Source organism: Galleria mellonella, unplaced genomic scaffold, assembly GCF_026898425.1.
Source record: "Galleria mellonella isolate WM207_F2 unplaced genomic scaffold, CSIRO_AGI_GalMel_v1 utg133, whole genome shotgun sequence".
Lineage (NCBI taxonomy): Eukaryota > Metazoa > Arthropoda > Insecta > Lepidoptera > Pyralidae > Galleria > Galleria mellonella.
The window spans coordinates 3,150,967-3,177,266 of NW_026441990.1; the positions used below are offsets into that span (position 1 = coordinate 3,150,967).

Genomic DNA, 26,300 nt, shown 5'->3' on the forward strand with positions numbered 1-26,300 from the left:
ATAAAGCTATTCAACATCACAATACATCCACAGGCGAAGCCACGGTATACTACGTACTGAATTCCAGGTGTATATATCATGATGGGCTAACTGCCTATTCATTCTTACTTATTATCACTTACTGTTAGTTATTTGTTACGCCAGCGTATACCGTTAGTGCAGGCGGCGATTATCATTCCATTATCATTCATTAAAAAAAAGACCTATCTCTAGCACTCTAAAGTACATAACGTATTAAACTAAGGGAGGAAAGGGATGGTTAGCAGTGGGATCTAATAGCCTCATTGCTGATAAAATACTCTACCAAATGGCCCTCCATTTTCACCCGTTAAAACAACATATTAGAATTTTTCGAAGTAGTTTATTATGTTTTTAAACGTGTCCGAATTAGTCGACCGGCTTTTTGATGGCTCAATCACAAATAATATAACATTCATTAACTAACTAATTAACCCTGGGGGAAGGGATTGTTAGTAATGGGACTAGAGGCCTCATTGCTAACAATATACATTATCAGGTCGACCTCCTCGCGGACTCTCCTGTAAACCATCTTGATTGTTTTTTTATGAATTCATCACTATAGGCCAACTGACCTGCTTTCATTTTCACCTATCGTCCCTCACTGGTGCCCCGCCAGTTTATACCGTTAGCGTAGGCGGGTTTACTATTCCATTATAATCTATTTAAAAAAAAACTAATTAACCCTACATAGATCTAGGTTCTGTTTTTATTCTTTGCTCTTTATACTTTATAAATTCACCTAAAAATTCATGTCTTTCTTCCCTATCTAATATCAAGTTTGTTGGTCGGATAAGTAGCTAATGTGTAGCAAATTGATTTTCACCGGAACCAAAACTCTATGTAATTAAACGCTGATTCACCATGTTCAGCAATGGGAAACTATTAATGAAATGACGTAGACATTTTCCATTATAGTACTATCACTTTGGGTAATTAGTGGTAACCTAATTTTTTAAGCTATCAACTTGCTTTATGTACATAAGGCTTTCAAAATTTATAAAAAAATATATACCACTGAACACAACGCCAACTAGTCTGATAGTAGAATTCTAATAGCTGTCTAATGCATATTTATATATATATATATATATATATATATATATATATATATATATATATATATATATATATATATATATATATATATATATATATATATACTAGTTTCTACCTGCGACTTTTCCCGCGTAACCGAGATAAATTATATTCACTAAACGCCTATAAACGTCTTTAGAATCTCCTCTATCTTTATACCAAAATTCTTCATAATCGATTAAATAGTTTAAACTTGAAAATGTAACAAAAAAATAAACTCACTTTGCACTTATAATATTATTACACTAGCTTATTGCTTCGCTTCGGACAAATTTTTTTTTAATTAAAAACAGCCCATGGTACTATAACTTACGCCATACGGTATCAAATCCGTCATTTACATTTTCTACGTGTATTAAAGTTTAATAAATAAGTAATTTACTCGCTAATAATATTGCTGATAGCTTTTTATAGATAAAAGATTTTTTATCTATAAAACTTTAAGAAATTAAAAACCAAGTCTATATATATATATATATATATATATATATATATATATATATATATATATATATATATATATATATATATATATATATATATATATATATATATATATATATATATATACTTATATATTAATTTTTTTATGGATATTTAATGCCAACATACCTTATCGGAAAGTAAATTGAAATTAAATGCTTATTTATACTATTTAAGTAATTTTTTTATGCAACATAGAATGCCAACATACCTGATGGAAAGTGGTAACCGTCGCGTATAGACATGAGCAGTACCATGGACATAATAGAGTATACTGTTTCGCTCATAATACACTTCATGCGTTACCATTCTTGAAGACTCAGGTGTTATTCCTCTGTACCCTATAAATACACAGCCTACTACCCTTCAAACCGAAACACAGCCATGCAAACACAACTGCTTCACGGTTATAACACGAATGGGTCAGAAATACTCAAGCAAACGACTTTTGTACAAAGTCTCCCTCTGGTCAATTATACATTTATAGCTAGATATTATGACATTTAGCTTCAAATAGATAATAATTTTTATAACTCGCCTCCGGATGATCCTGCGAAGATTTATACCCTGAACAGAGACGAGGCAATGGGCCGTTATTAAATAAATGGAATTACGTCTACTGAATTTAGTAGGACGGAAAATATTGTCTGAATTCTATTATTGTAACAATGTGACGTTTACTTTTTTTTTTTAATATTATATACTTTATGTAAATACTAAAGCTTTTACCCGTGATTTTGTCCGGGTGACTGGGATATGTCCATTAACCATGACAATAAGTAGCCTAAGTCATTTTCAATCCCATATATTTTTTTTTATTAATTTATTTATTCTTTATTGACCACATTACAAAAAGATGTCTGGTACAATAGGCGGACTTAATACTATATAGCATTCTCTCCTAGTTAACCTTTGACAAAACAGAAATTTTATTATGCGGTTATTATATTTAAGTATCACAGCACATACAATGGAGAACTACTTCACATTATGATAAAATAAATATACATACATGAATACATTAAACAAATATTACATAAATATACAAATATATGTCATAAAACATACATACAAATATTAATATGCATATATAAATATACATACATACTTATAGATTATATACAATAAAACAAATAAACAACGATAGAGATTAAAAGTGATGCTGATTAAGATGATGAACTTCTTTCACAGCTTTTTCAAAAGATATTCATAGTACGTGTATACCAAATTTCATAGATATGAATTAAGCTGTTTAGGCGCTAATAAGCAAATATGTAAACTCTATTTCACATTTATAATATAAGTAAGGAAGTAAGGATGTTATTTTTAATTCACATGTGTTCATCATCATCATCATTCTATCTACATGCTGTCCACTGCTAAACATAGTCATATGAATGATCGAATGAAAACTTTATTGTTCCCTTCAAAGAATACTACAGACTATAAATATTAACAATAACGTATTTACATTTTGTTGGGGTATTTTTTTACGAGACAGTCTTCTATGTGTTATTTTATAAAAGCATCGAGACAGGAATTCAAATACATATAACAATATGTATATTAAAAAAAGACAAGTCGTTGTTTGTTGTCTCTTCTCGGCATATATTTACATTCACCGTCCCTGTTTTTAGTCGTCTTCAGGGCAAAACATCATTATCCCATTAACACACTTAGTGCGATGGTATCAAAGCTATTGTGTTTTAGAAGCTCTTATTCGGGAGCAGATATGGAAAATACATTATGGATATTTTGTTATGAACATTTTGTATAATATTAGTAATTCGCCCCGGCTTCGCATGTGTGCAATTGATTAAAAACCCATAAAAACGATTTACTGAAAATTTGATTACAAACATTGAATTTATCTATTTATAAAATACTAGCGACTCGCCCCGGTTTCGCACGGGTGCACAGCTGATACTAAATAGCGCCGCCGGCCCCCCAGCCGGTACCGTCGCAACCGCTATGTCCCTGCATTTTAAATCTATAATATCTTCGAAAATATTCATTTAAATTACGTTCTATAAAGGGCCATATTGATTAATTATAAATGCAGAATCTATTTAAGGTACTTAATTAGATAACGATTAATGGTTTTTTTAAAATCGCTTCACAAATAAGCCATTATTTCTCATAAAAAGTAAAGAATAAAAAATAGTTACTGTGGGTTACCCCTAAGAGATAGACATATACCATCGTGGACTTTTTTGTAGACATTAAGGTCTTAAGGTGTATTATACTGTATGTAGTACATTATTTTGATTTATCTCGTACCGTTCAACCAGCGTATGCAATGAAAGCGCAAAAACCTCTAAAATTATCAGTGTTTCTCTGCAATATTATGCATGCATTGTACATATAGGTAGACCTTCCTCTTAAATCACTCTATCTATTGAAAAGAAACCGCATCAAAATCCGTTGCGTAGTTTTAAAGATCTAAGCATACATAGGGACAGACAGACGGGAAGCGACTTTTTTATACTATTTAGTGATAGTGATGGTATAAGTTTAATTACTGAAAAATAAAAATTCTGTAAAAATAAACATCACAACAACAGTGTAACTCGTATCATAATCTGTAAGATTTTTTTTTATACAACTTAAAATGGTAAACAAGCTGACGGCCCACCTGATGGAAAGTGGTAACCGTCGCCTATAGACATGAGCAGTACCATGGACATAACAGTGTATACTGTTTCGCCCATGATACCCCGGACTCAGGTGTTATTCCTCTGTACCCAGTAAATTCACGCCATATCCCACCCTTCAAACCGAAACACAGCCATGCAAACACAACTGCTTCACGGTTGAAACACGAATGGGACAGAGGTACCCAAGCAATCGACTTTTGTACAAAGTCTCCCTCTGTAAAAAGTCTTAAAAGAAATAAGCTGAGGAACAGACGAACACGGATAGTGACTTTTTTATATTCGCAACGTTATTCGCATGAATTTTTGTATTTTCTCATGGGAAATAAGACATTTTCTTTACCACAATAAAAAATGCTTATCTCACATATTGAACTACTAAGTTATCACTATACTAACTTTAATCAAAATTTATTCAAGATAAAAAAGGAAAAAAGAAATATTACGAGAAGGAAACAAGAAATATTTTTATAATTAAGTAAACTTAAATTTAATCCTTGTTTGTAGGGTAGTAATTTTTTTTCAAATTAAATTAGCGATCTTTTTTTAAAAAAAAAAGATATACGTATATTACATCTTAGATCACAATATTGAGGAAAATCAATAAAACTTAATTAAAATGAAAGTTTTAATTAATAAAAATCATTTACCAGAGGGAGACTTTGTAAAAAATTCGATTGCTTGGGTACCTCTGTCCCATTCGTGTTTCAACCGTGAAGCAGCTGTGTTTGCATGGCTGTGTTTCGGTTTGAAGGGTGGGATATGGCGTGAATTTACTGGGTACAGAGGAATAACACCTGAGTCCTCAGGAATGGCAACGCATGGGGGGTATCATGGGCAAAACAGTATACTCTGTTATGTCCATGGTACTGCTCATGTCTATAGGCGACGGTTACCACTTTCCATCAGGTGGGCCGTCAGCTTGTTTGCCATTCTAAGTTGTATAAAAAAAAATTACAATCGATTCTCAAGTGAAAGTGAAAATTAAGTTTTTTTTTTTTAAATTACAATTATTTTAAACTTTATTTTTCCTTAATTCCTCCCAAATCAAACCGACATTTGAATGTTTCGAGCACACTCCACGAATGCCTAATTGTCTTTTTTTTCCTGTGAATAACCAACCAAGCTGTGTAACTGTCCCTTGATTGGTATAATTAGGGTTGTTAATGTAATTATTTTGCATTACCTTTGCACGACATTTGTTTAATGAAATTTGGTGAAATTGCTTGATGTTAGTGAAAATCTGTTATTCTACTGTGCTTGGAAGCTAATTACATGACCTATATTGATGCTGGAAAGGCAAAATGTATTAAGCTCCACTTTGACCGATATTAAATTATTATCATTGACATATCAGCCGTTACCTGTCCACTGCTGAACATAGGGCTCCCCCATAGACTGCCATAAGAAACAGGTATCCTACAATCCTACTACAACTATTAGAATGTTGCCACTGTCTTTCAAATTGAGAAATTAATACAAAAGAAAGGGTAAACCACTTCAATAGTTAAAATAAGTTGATGTTTCCAGCGTCGATACACTCGTATAATATTAGGGCTAGTGTCAACATGTATACTATTACTTCTCCGTCATAAATACTACATATATTATACCAAATTTCATAACGGTTAATTAAGAGAGGTGATTTCTCATTTGTTTTGCCCATTATATAATTTAAACTATTTCTGTTAATCAAATTTCATTAAAATCCCTTCATTTAAGTTCATCATCATCGTCACTTTCCGCCATTATCCGTCTACTGCTGGACATAGGCCTTCCCCATAGACTATCATAAGGGACGGTCCTGAGCCACCTTTCTGTAAGGTATTTGTGGTCATCGCTCCATCTAATGGGGGGTCATCCTACATTGCGTTTGCCCGTACGGATTCGCCACTCAAGAACCTTTCTTCCACATTTCACCGTGTCGGTCGCGACATAGAATGGGCCACCACTTCCTTTTCCGTGAGTGTCGTAAGAGGCGACTGAGGGAACTAATTAACTTAATTCTTATAGAATTCGTCACGATAGGCTAACTGACCTGTTTTCATTCTCACCTATCATCCCTCATTGGTGCTCCGCCGGCGTATACCGTTAGCGCAGGCGGGATAACCATTCCATTATCATCCATAAAGAAAACACAACTGTTTCTCGGTAGAATATGTTCAAATGCACGGTTAAAATGAAACAATGAATAATATTATTAATTAAATTCATAGGACTATGAAGATAATGAAACAAAAAATGTTCATTTAGTAAATAGTCAGTGATTTAGTCCGACAAATCGTGCCTGGGTGTAATACGATAAATTTACCGGCCAGACTCCACGGGCGAGGCTCGAAGTATTTAGGAACGAAATTAGTTCAATGAAATTATACAATCATGATGTAATATTTGGAGGTCATTTTTTTTTATACAACTTAGAATGGCAAACAAAGCTGACGGCCCACCTGATGGAAAGTGGTAACCGCCCATCTCTCTCGCCTATAGACATGAGCAGTACCATGGACATAATAGAGTGAATTTACTGTGTACAGAGGAATAACACCTAAGTCCTCAGGAATTGCAACACATGGGGGGTATCATGGGCGAAACAGTTTACTCTGTTTTGTTCATGGTACTGCTCATGTACGAGTATAGGCGACGGTTACCACTTTCCATCAGGTGGGCCGTCAGCTTGTTTGCCATTCTAAGTTGTATAACAAAAAAACTATCTAGGGGCCACATAATACACTTGACTATATAATACACTTTTGTAATATAAGTGTTTTTTTTTTTTTATAATCCTGTAATTATTTGAAACGTAACAATATTTCGCTATATTGATTCATAATCAAACAACACAATTCAGAATGGCCCTGAACTTGACCGTCCTTGTGGGAGGGAGTGAAACAACGAATCGTTTGAAGGGTCATTTTTCAATCGGCAACGTTTTTACGACATGCCATAGTGAACAGTTGATGAATTGCTTTCAACTATTCGCTAGCATTGTTACTCCCTTTTGGAGTCATTTAAAATGAGCACACTCATCTAACAGAGTTTAGTTAGCCTGTATTTCTAAATGTAATTTTCTGTATGACTTCCAAATAAGCCTGTGTTCTTTGAAGTCGGTTTTTTTATCTGTGTTCCATAAAAAACTTCTGAGTTCAGATGTGACAAAACAAGTTATTTTGATTAAAAAACCAAACTAGTGAACCGATTTTGATAAAATTTCTATGGGATGAATCTATAAGTATATCTTTTCAATTAAAAAAGAATTTTCCAAATCGATTTATAACTAAGTTATGAAGTAACAAATATAAAAAAATACAACCAAATAGGGAACCTCCTTCTTTTTAAAATTGGTTAAAAAAGTAACTTTTTTTATACAACTGAGGTGGCAAACAAGCATACGGCCCATCTGATGGTAAGTGGTTACCGCAGCCCATGAACACCTGCAATACCAGAGGTATCACGCGTGCGTTGCCGACCCTGAAGAAACCCTTCAATCGTTAATACACACACTAATAAACACATTGGGATATTCCGTAAATAATTTGTATAAAGGTGAAATCTGAAGTATTCTCTAAATTTAGATATATAATTTATTTGCATTACTTACAGCACACAAATCACAACAAACATACACAGACATACGCAAAAAGCGAGATAAAAGAAATATATATATAAAAAAAATATTATGAAAGAGAAATATATTTTTTTCTTTCGTGTGTGTGCCATAACAATACAAAATGGCCACTATTTTTATTGTTATGGCACACTTATATATATGTTTATTACTTGGCCTTCAAAAGAACAAAACACTGATTGATATTCTGATGTGGCCAAAATCTATTAATAATATAATTTATCTATGTTTAAGTTTTTAAACCAAAATATGTAACTGGTTTTGCCACAATTTTAATAGTTTCTTTTTTGGGAAATATATTCTCAAATTGTTTTGTGTAATTTCGGAAAATATCTCGTAAAAAACACACAAAAAAATCCAGGTAAATCGAGCACTTTATGAAGTTGTATTTTTCAAATAGGTTTTCGTAAAACAATCTTATAATCTTGCATAACTATATATAATTTCACTGATATATAAATATGTATATATTTCATTATGTTTAACAGTCTGGAGAAGATAAAGTGATTTTGATCTCGATTAGGGAAAATCCGTGACAGATTGACAGACAAGGAAATTAGTTGAATCAATGTATATTCCCCTTTTTTTTTTTCTTTTATTTTTTTAATTACTTAAAATACAGTGGTAATAACATGTAAATATTTATTTGCAACCATAAACTTGTAAACGACTATGTGTGTAAAGTGACCGCAATCTAGTAGCGGTCGAAAAACTGGTCCAACTATCTATAGTAAATATGTAATTGAGGGGGGAAAGGGATTGTTAGTAATGAAGACTGAGAATCCCATTGCTAGCAATATACCCAACCAGGTCGACCTCCTCGCGGTTCCCCCTAGAAACTATCATGGTTAACTCCTGATGAATTCATCATGATGGGCTAACTGGCCTGTTTTCATTCTTATCTATCACCCTTCACTGGTGCTCCGCCAGCGTATCCCGTTAGCGCAGGCGGGGCTACCATACCATTTTCATCCATCAAAAAAAAATTTAATTGAATACATTTATACGTTGATTACAATAATAAATTAATTCTTATAAATATTCATATTACAAGAGATGGCAATAAAGTTTTAATGGGTTTTTATGGAATGGTGCCTTGCCTGCACTATCGGTGTTTGTTGATGGGGCACCAATGAGAGATGATAAGTGAGGAAGAAATCTGTTAGCCCGTCGTGGTGAATTCCTCAAGTATTAACCACGATGGTTTCCAAGGGAGACCACCTTATAGGGTATATTACTGACAAGTGATTAATGCAGGTCAGTCGTTTGCAGAGGGAACCGCGCGGTTGATCTGACTGGCAATGAAGTTTTTAGGTCCCATTACGAAAAATCTCGTTCCTCGTCTACATTTTTGTTATTTTTTTTTTTGTTGGGTTAAAATGGTATGGTAACCCCGCCTGCGCTAACGGTATACGCTGGTGGAGCACCAGTGAAGGGTGATAGATGAGAATGAAAAACAGGCCAGTTAGCCCATCATGATGAATTCATTAGGAATTAACCATGATAGTTTCCAGGGAGAACCGCGAGGAGGTCGACCTGGTTGGGCATATTGCTAGCAATAGGATTCTCAGTGTCTACTACTAACAATTCCTTTCCCCCACATTTTTGTCATTACCTTGTGCCTATGTATGGAATTGTATGTAAGAAACGCTATAAATAAAATAGAAACATTTTTTCCGCTGCTACCAAGATAGCATAAACAAATAGAGTGAATAGCGTCGAATAAAGATTTATATCCGTACGTGAGGAATTTCACGTAGCCTATCAGGAGTGCGTGGGATCAATATATACGCATGATGATTGTACAAACTATTTTGTACTAGATAAGACAAATTTTAACTATATTGAAAAATCAACAGTTTTTTTGCAAACACATTTGAGTTGATGATCGGTTTATTGTATCCATGATTTAAATTAATTATTGAGAAAAATAAATCTGATATAATAATTATAATTATTTGAAACAAGAAGGCTGTATAACAGTTAGTTCTCAGCATTTTTTCTGTTATTGCTATTTTCTTAAACATCATTCATGTCTAAATTCTGCAAGTACCTAATTAACTAATTAAGTATGTTAGGTTAGATTGATAAAACAATTATGATAAGTGTTATATGAACCTAATTTAATCTTATAATAAATTCTATATACCAAACGTGAGATTTTGAAGAAAATGAGATTCTTAATTCGTCTATTTTTTGCGTCTATGTCTATTACACGATAATGTTGCCAATCCTTAACTGATATTTAATTTTTTTTTTTGCAATCAATAAGAATTTAAACTGCCATTTCTATCTACAGAGCAATAAAACAGCTAGTTGAGAACAAAATATGTATATATGAAAATCTAAATATAATTTATAAAATGCAATTTATATTAAATAAGTCATTATAAGATATTTAAGATATATCTCATCGTTTCTCGCTACGTATACTATTAAAATGCCTTTAAGAGAATAAATTTTATTTCATATATTTAAATTCACAAACAGGACTTAACGCGACACAATAAAAAAATATAGAACCTGAATCTGTTTTTTATTGACGGCGTTTTAAAGTGGCCCGCACCACGTCGTGGTCACGGCAAGACTGAAGAGAATGGTGTTTTTTCTGGAAACCCGCGCAATTTCTTCAGCTACCCTCACATAAGACACATTAATTCCCGATCGTCAATGAATGAATCCGTATCCTTTATTTGCTTTATACAACATCAGACATGTTTGCCTCCAACTTGCTGGAGTTTCGTCGGATGACCACAGAGTGCTTGTGTTCAAAGATTTAAGATATAGATGTTATTTCTATTATTGTTATGTAATTTTAATTTTATTAATATTATTCCTTTTAATTAATACATATATGTAATTGTACTAAGGCTTTCCTGGGTGAACGTATTGAGAGACTGTAAAGCTCACTCAGTCGATGAAATAAATAAATATAAGGAATAAAACAAGACAACTAATGAATCGTGAATTTGAATATGTGTTAACAACGCGAAAGTTTAAAATATAACTAATATTGTAGTAAATCTAAGTGAAACGCATTTAAAAAGCACTGGTTTGAAATGGCGTAGAACAAGAAGTTTTGGAAGAAATTGATAAAGACTTTTTCTCAGCAGCAGGACATCGTGGGTTAATAATAGAATAAAGTTAGCTAATTTTATACTTTTATTTTTACTTAGTTTAAATATATATAGTCGAAAAAACAAAACACAATTGCGCTATTAAGGCCACGAAACATCCAAAATATTGCCTCTTCCATACGATTACACATAGTAAAAATGGCCCAACATAATAAATACGAAGAAAAACTGTTGGACGCAACATCCTTTTTCTATATTCTTCCGAACTATTTGTATCGGGTGAGTCTTCAATGATAGCTGTTTGATATGATACGATTAAATTGTCGCTCAAAAAGTGCTAAACGATAGTCTATAAAAATTTTACCAATTAAATCATCATCATCTTATCAGCTATCATCGAAGGGGAAAGTTTTGCCAGTGTTTGCCACGCTTGCAAGGCAGATTGGCAATCGCAATTAGGCCTTGATGATATTTTAAGAGGGACGCTGCTACCCATCCCTCGATCAATAATTACCAATTGTGTACTTAATATCAATTTGATGACGGGTAATTTAAATAATTCAAGATAATAAATTAATTGACATTAAATAAATGAAATTAATTCAAGAGAGACTTTGTACAAAAGACATTGTCATCTTGTATTACTGCAGCCAAAAAACTGTGTTTATGTAGCTATATTTTGGTTTAAATGATGTTTAACATATGTCAAATTATTTATAAAATACAAAGATATAGTAACTTAGTCTCCGGGAACGTCAACTCTTAAGGAGTACCAGAGACAACATTACAATACTACAGTTACAATGTGTTATGTGTTATCCACGATGCTGTTTATGTCTGTTGGTGACTGTTAGAACTTATTATCGGAGAGGTTAAAGCACTTTTAATAATAGGGATCAAATAACTCCATTGATAGCAATATTCTCTATCAGGTTGACCTTCATGCGGCTCCCTCTGGAAACCATCTTGGTTAATTCTTGTACAATTAGTTGCATAGAGCTGACTGATCTACTTTCAACCCCATTTGTCATTCCTCACTGGTGCTCTAACAACGTATACAGATAATACAAGCGGAGTTGCTATTCCATTATTACCCATTAAAAGAAAAAAAATTTAACCATCACATGGAATATCAACTTGGTTAGCTATCTAAATTACATAAAAAAACAAATGCGCAAAATGGTGGGGTTCCCAATTCTATTTTTATTATCGTTTTTTTTTTGCGGCTTTATAAAGCGGCATAAAAAAAACTTAATAAATAAATGTAAATATGAATGTGAATCCGCTAACACTGCGACCCTACCAACACTCGATTGTTCGAGAAAATCGCCCCCACTAATTGGAGAACGCGTAGTACAATAAGACATTAACAATATTTATTGCTATCAAACTGTTTGGACACAATGATACAGTTGTTCATATTATTTGTTGTTTTAAATGGACGAGATTCCCAATTCTTCTTTATTCTTTTGTGACTATATTAACCGATTATTATATGCCTCATTTATCTACACTTAAAATAAATCTGTAGAGAGGTCAATTCTGTACATGAAATATATTTCCAAAATAACTATCAGGGGGTGATTAGTGATCGATACTGATATGGTATAAAAAATGCAATCAGTAAAATTTTTGTCTCTCTGTCTGTATGTTCGTTATAGAAACAAAAAATTACTAGACGGATTTTAACGAAACTTGCTACAATTATTCTTCATAATCCTGGGCAGGTTATAGTATATTTTTCATCACGCTACGATCAATAGGAGCAGAGCAGTAAAGGGAAATGTTTGGAAAACGGGAGAAGTTACCCCGTTTTTAAGCTTCCGTAGTGTGTGCAGCCTTAATGGCCACTTTTAAAAATGTTAAAATGTCCACCCGTGCGAAGCCGGGACGGGTCGCTAGTGTATAATATAGATAAACTATTATAACCTCTCACCGTACTGGTTGCGTTTTAAATTCTTCTAATTTAAACTCTTCACGGGTCTGAAACGCGCACCCTGATACCATCAGACTACCAACTAAACAGTCTAACACAGTCATGTCAATGCTCAATTTTATGCTTTATCCTAGCAGTAAATACTATATATTATTCTCGTCTTCGTGTACATATAGTATATTTGGGGGGAAAGGGACTGTTAGCAATGGAGTTTGACAGCCCCATTGCTAGCAATATGCCCTATTAGGACAACTTCCACGTGGTTTTCCTTGGAAATTGGAACGGATTGGGATGATCCGCATTACCAACAATCTCCCCCTCCCCCCATGGGGTAGATCTATGTTAAGCAATAGACAGTTAACGATTGATTGATAATAAATAAAACACAGTAAGAAAGAAGTAAAGAAAGTAATATATGTATATCTATATATGTACCCATGTAGGTAGCTATAATTGATAGAGAACTAAACAAATAAAAACAAACAAACAAAAAACTACATTCACCATTCCTCTACGTGACTGAGCCGCGGAGATTTATAGAATTCCATTTCCTGTTAAGGGAACATTAGGTTTGTGTTGCCTTGAAAACGAACGCTTTTGTTACACACAACTTGGACAATAAGCGGTGAAGAAATTATGTTATTATTATTACTCTATTGTTATTAACGTCGACTACATATAGCGTCGACAGTGAAAAACATTACAAAAAACCAGTCAGGTCCGAGTTGAATATAGAACGAGTGTTCCGTACATATTCTAAATACATAAACAATAATATTTTTGAATACACTATACAGTAATGGATATTGTATTCACCAAAAAAAAAAAAAAAAAAAAAAAAAAAAAAAAAAAAAAAAAAAAAAAAAAATATTATTATTATTATTATTAATAAATGTTAAAAAATGTTAAATATTGCAAATATTTGTAAGTACAGATAGACAAAGTCGCACTATAAGGGTTCCTTTGTACCGTTTTGGTATGGAACTCTAAAAACATTTCGCCATATTGGCAATTGCGTGATGCATATTTTTTTTTTTTATTAAAAAGCGTTCCACTTTTTTGGTGTTAAAAGTAATAACTGTACGCACACACCGGCACGTGTGTAAGTCTATACGTGATGTATTGTTTGTTATAACAATCATTCGCTCACACAACAATAATAAAGTTGGACCACAGAATAAATAAAGATCATGTAAACAAATATGTTGTATCTGTACATATTATATTTACTCTGTGGTTGGTGAATTGAAAAACTTTTCCTTAAAATAATCAAACTGAAGCTACTCGGTTTATTATAAAAAAAATAATAGTGGAACCAAATCAATGAATAATCCGACGGCTAATTAATATAATTTCCCTCTCCGTTCCTTCTTACTAATAACACTAATAATATAATTTTAGTCCGTTTTGTTCTATTAGTAGAACAGAACAGACTTTTTGGTCCTTTCCCTCCTACTTTTTTTTTAATGGGTGATAGTAGAGTGGTAACCCCGCCGCTATCGATATACACTGGCGAGGCACCAGTAAGAGATGAGAGGTGTAATGATGCAGGTCAGTAAGCCTGTCGTGACGAATTCATTAAGAATTGTTCACGAAGATTTCACAGCAATGAGGCTTGCGAACAATCCCTTCCCCCCCCCCCCCTTTTCTTCCTACTAGTAGAACTAAATCGTAGAACAATACGGATATAATAAAAAAATCATGCCGCTTAAAAGTACAATCAAAATCAGAATTAACTCTTTTATGACGTCTGTACACGTTCATAACTAAACGTATAAGGGGTACACATTTGTGAATTTATCTGTCCCCGGATGCTATCCGAATCTCCTAAACTGCTACGTGACTGACATATTACGTCATTCTATTTCCTGTCAGAGATACGTAAGCTTGACAAGGAACTAGCATCATACTTGTTTACATACAGATCTTATAAGATAAAGAACTTTGAATATGGAAAACGGTATCATAATTTACTAGCTATATCCTACAGTTTCGCCTACGTAAACTAATATTTAAGTATCTTGTATGTTAAGCTTTTATTTTATTGCAATTTATATTGGCAAACAAACTGACGGGCCGCCTGATGGTGAGTGGTAACCGTCGCCTATAGACATAAACAGTACCATGAACATAACAGAGTATATAGTTTCACCCATAATACCCCTCAAGCGTTGCCATTCCTGAGGACAAAGGTACAAACAACAAACAAACATAGATAGATAGATACTCTTTATTGTTTCCTCCAAAAGATTACAATAGTAAACTTATTATAAATATAAATAATTATACTTATTATAAATATAATATAAAAACATACCAACGGTGATAAAGATGTCGCCTCAAAGATAGAGACAGAAATTACTACTTAAATAAAAAAAAATACCTTTCCCCCTTAATAAAAATGATGACACCGTTATATTTTCACCACATCATCACACGGACTACAAATACAAACCAAATCTTAACAATTTTGTCGATTCGAAAGCGGTTTGGTACGGTGCTAAGGTTTTATATTCCATTTGTACAGGGATACAATTAACAAAAGGTTTGCGGAAATAACAAATCCTGCTCACGTCGCGTTCTCCATTGAAACGTTGAGGTGAAATAATTATTTGACCTACTCAAAAAAGGAGGTTCGCAATTTTACTCTTTTCTTTTTTTATTTCATTGTTTTTTTGTTTGCCCATCGAAATAATTCACTGCTGTATTAGCATATAAATCGAGTTTTCAACCGACTACAAAAAGGTTTGGTTGTGTTTTTTCTGTTTGTAATTCATAACTCCGTCTATTATATAACTATTTAAAAAAAAATTTACGGATATACTTGCAGATTGGTCTAACAGAAACTTTATCAAAATCGGTTTAATAGTTTTTAATTAAAAAAACATCTGGTTGTACCACTTTTAGAGTCGGTTTTTATTTTGTAGAACACAATTTTAATATATTACACATTTATTATTATACTAATTTCAATTTGAAAGCATTCACAGTTTTATTTGTACTAAAAATAATTACTTTTTTGGCAAATTTTGTATATAAATTAACGTTTAAAGCGTAAGAGCCATTTAGTGAGTTTTCTTTATGATTTATATCATATCTAAGTATTGCACACGTTGCTCTAACAAATCATCTCAAAAGGCAAAAAGAATCCGAATTTGTTTTGTTCAGAACCCCCGACAATGCTTTTCGAGCCTTTACTGTGTACGTGAATTTACCTGCCTTTCTATCTCGCTCTAACATATTTGTTATTATGTTTTTCTCTTTTGCATTAGCAAATCCATATATTTCTAATATAAGGAAAACTCTGAACTCATCAAATAACGATGAAAATCACTGCCAAGATTTAATTACGAACTCATTATGAGGGCTACAGTTGGCACACGCTATAGTTTGCGACTTTAATGGAAAATTAATGAAATACCTTTTGGAGGACTGTTTAAAACAGCTCCGTTATTAAAGACTTCTTTGCTTTTGTTGTGGCTAGACTTTTTAGTTTGTAAATTTATATATTAGTTTATAAATATATGTCAGTATGTTTTAGAACTTTTTGTCAGCTAATTAGCAGTCTCGTTTTTTTATTAGTGTTCTAAATACTTACGCACACAATATACGTTGACGTATCTATATTTATTTATGTAATAAATAAAATAAGTATTTGCGCATTAAAAAGGTGCAAAATTTATAAGACAAAATAAATAAAAAAGTTGTAAAGGAATCACTCAAAACTATTTATCACATAAAATTGTATGAAAAAGTTAACCCGCTTTTCTAGAAGCATTTATATGGAGACACTGCATCTATATAATCTAAGCTGAATATATTAAAATGTTATATATATATATATATATATATATATATATATATATATATATATATATATATATATATATATATATATATATATAATTTATACAATAGTTTCCGAAATGGTGGTAGAATCATAAAACCCCCTCTCAAACATGCGTCAGCACCACACAAACTCTAGTTTCCCGCGCTAATCCTAACTACACACGCACACATATTCACACGTACAGATGTTAATTGTGTCTGTAGTTGTGACAAGCACGGATCGTGGCGTTTTTGTATGAAGTGTCCGTGGTGTGATTGTAAGTCAGACTTGAATTTTGCATACAAGTAAAAAATAATAGTCGAACGAAAACCGATTTACGCGCCGAATATGCAAATCACGAGACTCGATATTTATTTGAACGTTTTGTTACAAACGTGAAATTTATTTCATATTTTTCGTTGTATTTCTCGAATGTTTTGAAGCCGTTACATTTTCACTCTTATTTGTTATTTTCTCTTGGCTTTCAGACCGTATTTATATTATGTTGTTCTTTTATATCGACTTTATGAAAGATGCTTTTTGTATATGATGTATTCTTATACGCTTTTAACCCACTAGTAAAGTTTGTTTTTTTATGCAACTTAAAATGACAAACAAGCTGACGGCTCACCTGATGGAAAGTGGTAACCGTCGTCGTAATAAATACAACCGAATTGAAAACATCATTCACTTTGAAGTCGGTCGAAAACACTTTTTTTAAGTTTTCTATACTACTTTGACAGCTGGACACAAATTGTTATTTAGGAGATTCAACATTTTTTCTACATCACAAAAAGTAAGATTGTTTCCCGCAAAAAAATAAAAACCTATTCCAATTGTGACAAAACTAGTTATTTTGATCTAAAAACTAAACTACTGAACAGATTTTAATAAAATTTCTATGGAGCCAATCTGTAAGTATATTTTTTTATACAACTATGATAGTAAACAACCATACTACCCGTCTGATGGTAAACGGGGTTAACGTAACCTATGGATGCGTGTAACCCTTTCAGATAAAATAAGAATTTGCCAAATCAGTTCAAAACTGACGGAGTTACGAGGTAACAAACATAAAGAAAATGAGGTTTTTAGTTTGATGAGAACATACTGACACAAGTGTTATGTAAAACAAAACATAAATACAAAATCAGACTATTTAAAAAATTGTAAATTTAATTAATGTAATAGTCCAAAGTTTATATAAGCACATTACTTCAAAAAAATCTTAATCTTAAAGAAAGTAAGTAGCTATTTATAACTAACGAAATTATGAGATAACAAACATAAAAAAATACAACCGAATGTAGAATCCCTCTTTTTTGAAGTCGGTTATAATTGTAACTTGAATTCATTTCTTATAGCAATCTATAGAGGACGCCTACTTGTATGTTCAACAATAGACAATTGATGACTGAAACTACGACAAAAATGAGACGAAAGCTTGTAAAATGATAAAGTTACCTCATCATCGAATGCGTCCGGGTCGGCCATCTTGACAGTTTTCTTCACAATTTTGTACTCACTTCACTATCACACTGGACCTCACTGTCGGGAGTCATCAGTAGTCACATTAAACCGCATCTCAAGCAAATTGATGGATTGTCCTGGAACAAAAACCCCATTTCAATAGTTGGGTAAGGAAATTAGAACAAGGATTGGGCGGTCACAGTTCCCTGATGTGTAATGATTAAAACCCTCTCTCATATATATCTATATACATAATACTTTACAAGCTTAGATTGTATAGATGGAGTGTCTTCTTATAAAGGATTCGGCAAAAAGAGGTCAATTATTTTATCCATGTGTGCGTAAATCGGGATACCAAAATACAAAATCATTGCTAAATATGTGGGAAAAATGTAAGGTTAAGTTGAAAAATGAAGACGATATAATATACATATATATATATATATAAGCAGCCATAAAAAATGTTTTCGTTCTCAAAATCGTTAACTAGACACTACTGAACATAAGCCTTCTCCCATAAGGGGGGGAGGGGGGTCCCATTAAGTAACTATCCCTTGACCATTAAGTTCCCTTAGTCACCTCTTACGACACCCACAGGAAAGGAAGGGATGGCTCATTTTACGCCGGGACCACATGACGATTTATTAATTTTCATTAATAGTTTCTAATTTGTAAATAATATGTACATATATATATTTATATCAGAAGAAAATAGTTTCCAATTCAAATAAAAAAAAGATCTAATAATAAAGGGAATGTAATCAAATTACTTAAATAATTACAGTAAATACTAGGGATGGATAATATCGGTATTTCAATCCAGGACATTGATTAAAGGTGCATAATATATAACAATTCCTATATATTTTAGTTACAATATATAGTGCTCCAATAATAAATATGTTAAAAGTTTGTTATCCAAAACATAATATTGGATTGGATTGATGAGACCTAACAGGTCCATTACTAGCAATATACCCTAGCAGGTCGATTTCCACATAGTTCTGGAAACAGTTGTGGTTAATTTTTTTTATGAATTCATCATGATGGACCAATTAACCTGGTCCATCCTCACCTGTCATCCCTCACTGTACTCACCTCATATATATATATATATATATATATATATATATATATATATATATTGTAACTACAAAATATAGATATTGCTAGTGAGTACGTTATACCACAGACTAAATATTTTCCTTTCTATAAATGTTAGATAGATAGATAGATAGATAAACACTTTATTTGAGCCATTTAACACACGTAAATTAATGAATAAAATGATACAATTTCATTATTTACATTTTTCAAATATAAAACAACATATAAAACATAAAATTAATATTGGAGATATGTTTTCACCATGTGTGTCGCAGTGACCCAAAAAGGCTACAGCTCAGTGATACTTTTGCTTAAAAGCAAAGCACTGATTTTCAGCTGCAACCTGAAGCAAGGCTACACGGACGCGTGCAACAAACCCAGAGTGTAACCTGTGTAACCAATTTAATAGCAAAAGGTAAAATTATATTATATAGATACATACTTATATAGATGATGCATAAATAATATATTTCATTAACTAATTAAACATAATATTTAACATATATAAATAATAATTCGCCACAGTAATTATGTTAAAAGCAGTCGCTACCAGGCGACTAATCCAAATTTTTGTTTATTTAATAAATGTTGCTTTATCAACTTTTTAAAAATTGATTTGGATGCAGCTAGTCTCATTGGAGGGGGTATGTTATTCCAGCATTTAGTCGCCTGGTGGCGAAAACATCCGGTAAAAGCGACTGTCCTATGGTTATGAACCGCCAACGGGGGCCGCGTTGATCGAGACACATTACATCCATAATAATTGTTGAAAGTCGGAAATTTGAGTTTTTTATATAGATATTCAGGGGATTTAAATTTCAGAAGATCAAACATAAGTACAGCAAGGTGCAATCGTCTACGTGAGTCCATGTTCAACATAGATGCTTCATTCAAATATGGTGTAATGTGACTACGAGGTGAAACAACAAAGCAAAAGCGACAGCACGCATTCTGAATCCTCTGTATCATTCGACGAGATGAAGAAAGGAGACGAGGCCCGTAGACCAGATCACCATAATTTAATCTGGATAACACAAGAGATTCACAGAGTGTAATTCGTGATCTTTCTGACAACAAATTTCGTATCTTGTATAATATTTTAAGTCGATAAAAGCAATTCCGGACCAAACCCAACACATGGTTTTCAAAACGCAAATTACTGTCAAAAAGCACACCAAGGTTCTTTGCCTCGCAAACATGTTCAATATTTGTATCACCGATCTTTACAACTAGACTATTGTTCGATGCCTTCTCAATTTGATTTTTCGAGCCAATTACCATATATTTTGATTTTAAAGGATTAAGAACAAGAGCATTATTATTAGACCATGCAGCGATGCGATCTAAATCTTCATTCATTTTCTGAACGGCATTAGATATCCCAATTTGATTTCTAGATATATACAGTTGTACATCGTCCGCATAACAATGATAGTTACAGTTCTTAATAACATTAGGGAGGTCGGCACTGTATATAATAAATAGAAGTGGGCCCAGTATAGATCCTTGAGGAACTCCACGCTTCACCAACCTGGGGGAAGATATCATACAAGTACCATCATCCTTCAGCAATTTAACCGCCTGAAATCGCTCTCCTAAATAACTCTTAAACCAATTAATCGAGTGATGATCAAACCCATAATATGACAATTTAGAGAGTAACAATGAAATATTGAGACTATCAAATGCGCGGGAAAAATCAAGTAAAGTCAATATAGAGCCTTGACCATCATCTTGAGCAGCCAATATGTTGTCTGTCACATCAAGCAATGTTGTGACAGTGCCTCTGCCCTTTCGAAACCCCGACTGGAAAAGCGGCAGTATCTTGTTGACTTCAATGTATTTTAATAATTGAAAGTATATGGCTTTTTCCAAGATTTTAGATAAAAAAGGCAATATACTAATAGGTCTCAGATCTTTAAATTCCTTTGGATGGTCAACTTTAGGAAGAGGAGTAATTAATGCCTTTTTCCACTGATGAGGAACCACACCTGTTACAATTGATTTGTTAATTATATCAGTAATAATAGAGAGAGTATGTGGTAGGGTAAGCAAAACCATGTCCCGACTAATACCATCAGTCCCAATTGCGTTTGATTGTATGGACAAAATATACTTGGCAACATCATTTGAACTGATAGGTTCCAATCTAAAACTAGGCGTCGTTGCATTAAACCGATGAAATTCAAAATAGGTTAACTGTGAAATAGGGACCGTTTCAGGTCCGGGCACTTTTAGAAAATATTTATTAATATTATTAGGGTCGTTAAAGCTGTCAGGAAGATAATCACTTTTACAAGGATCTATTAATATTCTTTCCCTCAAATTCTTCCAAAACACTTTACTATTACTCGTATTAGAGTTAATATAATGATTATAATAGGCTTTCTTCTCAGCAGCAATACTCATAGACACTGTATTTTTGAGGTCTTTATAATATTTTTTGTCCCTCTCCAATTTAGACTTACGATATTTATTATGTGCTTTGTTGCGTAAGTCAATCATGCACTTAATTGTATCAGTTATCCAAGGAAGTGACTGATGACGTTTGAATTTTCTCGTTATTATTGGAGCATGCCTGTCGAAAAGGGACATAATAAGCGTATTAAATCTATCAACCATATCATCAACCGTGCTCATACACGAAACAGACGCCCAATCATGTGTAAGAAGGTCCTCATTAAATTTATTTATGTCTATATTTTTTATGGGTCTATATGTCACGGATCTAGGTGGAATTTTAGATTTCCTTAATGTGAGAGTAACATTTATCATCGCGTGACCAAGTGAACCAGTAATATTTGTGACAGAAATGTCACGGATTCTACAATTTGTACATACAAGATCAATTAAAGTATCGGAACCAACTGAAAAATGTGTCGGTTCATTCACTATCTGTTTAAGATCCATACAGCTTAAAAATTGGTTGAATTTAATTACACTGTTATTCGAACTATCGAGTAAATTGATATTAAAATCACCTAGCAGCACAACGTGATCATAGTTTGAAAAATATGTTACCGATTCGGTTAATGCATCAATAAATAAGTCTACGTTTAACCACTGTGGTCTATACGCCGTACCTACAATAACACGATAACCATTTACTATTGTCGATAGCCACATCTGCTCAATACCTCCATTGGGATGCTTTACATAGCGCACGCGCATGCCTTGCTTAACATAAAAAGCTACACCACCCCCTCTACCGCCACGCATGTACTGCGGACGCGGCGTGTTCCTTAGCCGGTACCCTGGCACCGTGGGGGCACGCGCCTCCTGGCCTGCCGGCAACCATGTCTCGTTTATCGCCACAATATCCGGTTCGAAACGATTCATTGCAATAAGGAAATCATCATGACCCGTGTTCAACGATCCCGCATTATATAGCGCTAACTTAAAAAATTGACTTTTCATCATCATGGCATCGCATATACACATGCATATATATATAAGTCATAATTGTACATTTGTAAATATATTTTTGGTAAATTTGTATTAATTAATGTAATATATAGTAGTAGATAAATAGACACAACACATACTTCAAAATAATTGCAAACAAAAGAAAATAGTAAGTTATTAAAATATAAGTAAAAGGTGTAAAAAAACAATAATCGGTATATGTGTAGTATCGATACAAACGGTTCAAGATCATAGAATATTATCACTGCGACACACTGGTTCACCCTACTTTTATATGTAAATAGCGGAGTAGCCGTACAATGTGTATATAAAAGGAAAATATATAGAAAACCACTCAAGCTATTAAACAATAAATAAATATACTCCAAAATTGTAAAAAAATTGACTAAAGCATGCAATAAATGTAACAAAATACCATAAAAAAGAAATAAAACTAACACTACCTCAAGCTTTTGTACACTGATAACAATAAAATATAGATTATAAACAAATAATAATGTTTTTTTTACATTTTTAGAAATTTCGAAGAAAATGTAATTACAGCAGTGTACTAAATATGTGTAACGTAGAGATTTAAAAAATAGAACGAACCGCTTCCGGACCAAAAACTCGAACAAAATCATCGTCCGTCCGCAAACGCAAACGTGGAGAATCTCTATCGTGATATTGCCGCACATATATCCTGCCTTCCTTTGTCCACACGTAGCGCCATTTATACTGATTACAAAAAGTCCGTGCGCGTCGAAATAGTTGTCTGTTAACCTTTGTCAACCTCTCATTTAAATAAAAGCGGCGCGGTACGCCTGGCAGTCCCGTTCCTTCCGTGGTGGCACCGCGGCGTACCCGCGCAGCCTGTAGCAGCTGATCACGGATAGCACGGCGCGCCAGTCGTACCACAATAGGACGAGGGCGCTCCGAACTCACTTCTAGAGACTCTGCCATGCGTCCCACACGTCTCGCACTCACTATGTCCTGATCGGACAAATTAACACCCAGCTTAACAGCGAGAGTCGTAACAACATGCGACAGGCTTTCCTCTTTTTGCTCCGAAATACAAGATATTTCTATATCGTTCAATAAAAGATCTTGATCTCTATCGTTGATGTCCATTTTTAACTCGTTAATAGAAGCGAGAAGTGATGTGTCACATTGCTGCACACCGGACATATTGCCCATCCGATTCTCCAAGCTATTAATGCATTCGTCTATCTTATCCATACGACTCTCGCATGCACTAACTCTACTCGAGATTGCAGTCAATGTCTCATTTAAAGTTTTTAACTGAGCCCGTGTCGACTTCATTTCATCTCTAAAAAGACGTATCTCCATAGTAAGCGCTTGTATATCCGTTATTTCGCTGGTGGTATTTAGAGTGGTATCATTTAATATTGACTGCTCTGCCAGAGAAATATCCATATGCAAGGGTGAGCCCGGAACTGCTCCTCCGCGCTGCACAGTAACACCATCTACTGCTGCTCGAACAGGAGTATTCGTATTGTCGAATTTAGGTTGCCTGCTTTTACACATCACACACCGCCACGCATCTCTATGCTCCTTCGTTAAGGTGTTATAAAAGCGCTGCTCGGATATATTTGCGCAATCCAAATCAAAGTGTTGATTACATCCACCACAATAAAGATATCTCTTGTTTTCAATTAATTTAAGGCATCCAGCACATTGTATTTTGTCTGACGACATTGTAAAAAAAAAAAAAATAACAACAATAATAATAAAAAAAAAAAAAAAAAAAATAAAGGATGAATTCCAAGACTTGAACCCGCAACCTCCGTCAATGTCGCACTTTGCGCTTGCACCTCCGCGCCAGCGACAACTTAAGATACTTTTTCGAAATTATGAAATATATATACAGCGCAGTGAGTGCGGTTGTGAGTAATTACTGAACAATTATTGACATTGAAGCTCACAAGGTCACTTAGCACAATTCACGGTCACTAAGTCGAGTAGAATTTAACGGTTAGAATAACTTAATTTGATCACTATATCAAAACTATTTCAGATCCAGAATAATGGAATATAGAGTTTTAAAGGTTACACTTTAAGGAGCAGAATGATTACTTTTGAAATCCAAATATACTTGTTTTTAACAATTTAAAAGATAAATTAATACGAGAACCAAAAATACACGTCCGCAGCTGTCACCGCGTCCGTATGACCTATGTTACTACGTAGAAAGCCTGTTGTCTTTTTTTTTTATGTAAATTAGGTTTATAGCTCTCTCCTGGGGGTGTGAGGGCCATTGGAGCGGGCTGCTAACAATATTTATTAGCAATCAGATCTGGTTTCGCCCTGGTGCGAAATATATTTCAATCAAACCGATGGGAATTCCCTTTGGAATTCTAGAAAAGTGTCGTGTGATCTCAACCATCTTAATATAATATTTATTTATTTATTGAATGACAAATTTTATTTATATTTAATTGCATTCCATAATATGAACCTGTTGGGCACAGCAATGAAGAGAGAACAACCTTTTTTTTACTTTAAAAATACTTTATGAGTTTATTACAATTATCCAATATATATTTATTTATCTATTGCAAAGTAAGGTTTTATTGTCTGATTTTTAAATAAAAAAACGTATTTCTGCCTTCTGCGAAATTAAACGACAGCAATTCCCAACGCGACAATAATGAAAATTGTTGGACAGTTACATACAAAACGTGATACTTTTAATTATTTTCGACCGAAAACAACTGCTATTGTGGAGGTATTATTTTCAATGAACTTATAAAAGGTGGAGGGGTCTCGATTGTATTTTTTTTTAAGTTTGTTACGTCATAATTCCGTCATTTTTGGATAGTGTTGGAAACTTCTATCCAAATCAGTTCAGTGATTTAGTTTTTAAACTAAAATTACTGAGGACCTACCATGAAATATTTTCCGGAATTTCGGGGACGAACGAAACAGAATTTTGATGTTAAAATTATATAATACATGCCATTTAAAATTATTAAAAATGTTAAAATATCGTTCCCCTGAATTATTAGGATAGGATTTATGATGAACGAATTGTTAAGTACCATTTACAGGGTCGATATCGGTACGAACAAAAACACGAAATTGAGCCCGAAAATTTGGAATTACATTTCATGGTAGACTACCTGGTTATGTCACGATTAAAGTCGGCTTTTTTGACAAAATAATAATTTATGATAGAACAATTTTCGGACAAATCAAAGGAAAAATAGATTATAACAACATTTTGACGTATACAGCGTGAAATTGTATATCCATGTATTTCAATGTATTGATCACTAGTATTTTTTTTAAGAAAATGTTCAGTTCAGTAACTAGTTCTCTAAGAAATATTATTCAAAAAATGACAAAAAAAATTGATCCCCCATACTAACTACATAGCTACACGCGAAAACATTTTTTCTACCATTAATCGAATGGGATAATTTCTCTTCTTTACTAATAGAACACCTTGAAATTTTGCTAATGATTATTTTGCCCTCAAGTGGCCAATAAATATTACTTTTTTAAAGTTCACACTTGTAGCAAATGCAAAGCAGCGGTAACAATATGATTTGTTCCACTTCATAGTTACACTTAC

The 26,300-nt window shown here is 33.3% G+C and overlaps 2 protein-coding genes across 3 annotated transcripts in view; both read right to left on the minus strand.

Moving 5' to 3' along the window:
* The window catches only part of LOC113511244 (inactive dipeptidyl peptidase 10), a 202,909-nt gene that overhangs the window by 136,572 nt on the left and 40,037 nt on the right, over nt 1-26,300 (minus strand). For both annotated transcript variants that reach the window (XM_031912149.2, XM_026894862.3), the window contains exon 2: nt 18,185-18,327. In XM_031912149.2, coding sequence (XP_031768009.1) covers nt 18,185-18,214 — 30 coding nt within the window. In that variant the 5' untranslated portion in view covers nt 18,215-18,327. The remainder of the gene's footprint in view (nt 1-18,184; nt 18,328-26,300) is intronic.
* On the minus strand, nt 23,246-24,893 carry LOC128202525 (uncharacterized). Its single transcript, XM_052903222.1, has one exon. The coding sequence runs from the start codon at nt 24,419-24,421 to the stop codon at nt 23,297-23,299; it is 1,125 nt and encodes a 374-aa protein (XP_052759182.1). The 5' UTR covers nt 24,422-24,893; the 3' UTR covers nt 23,246-23,296.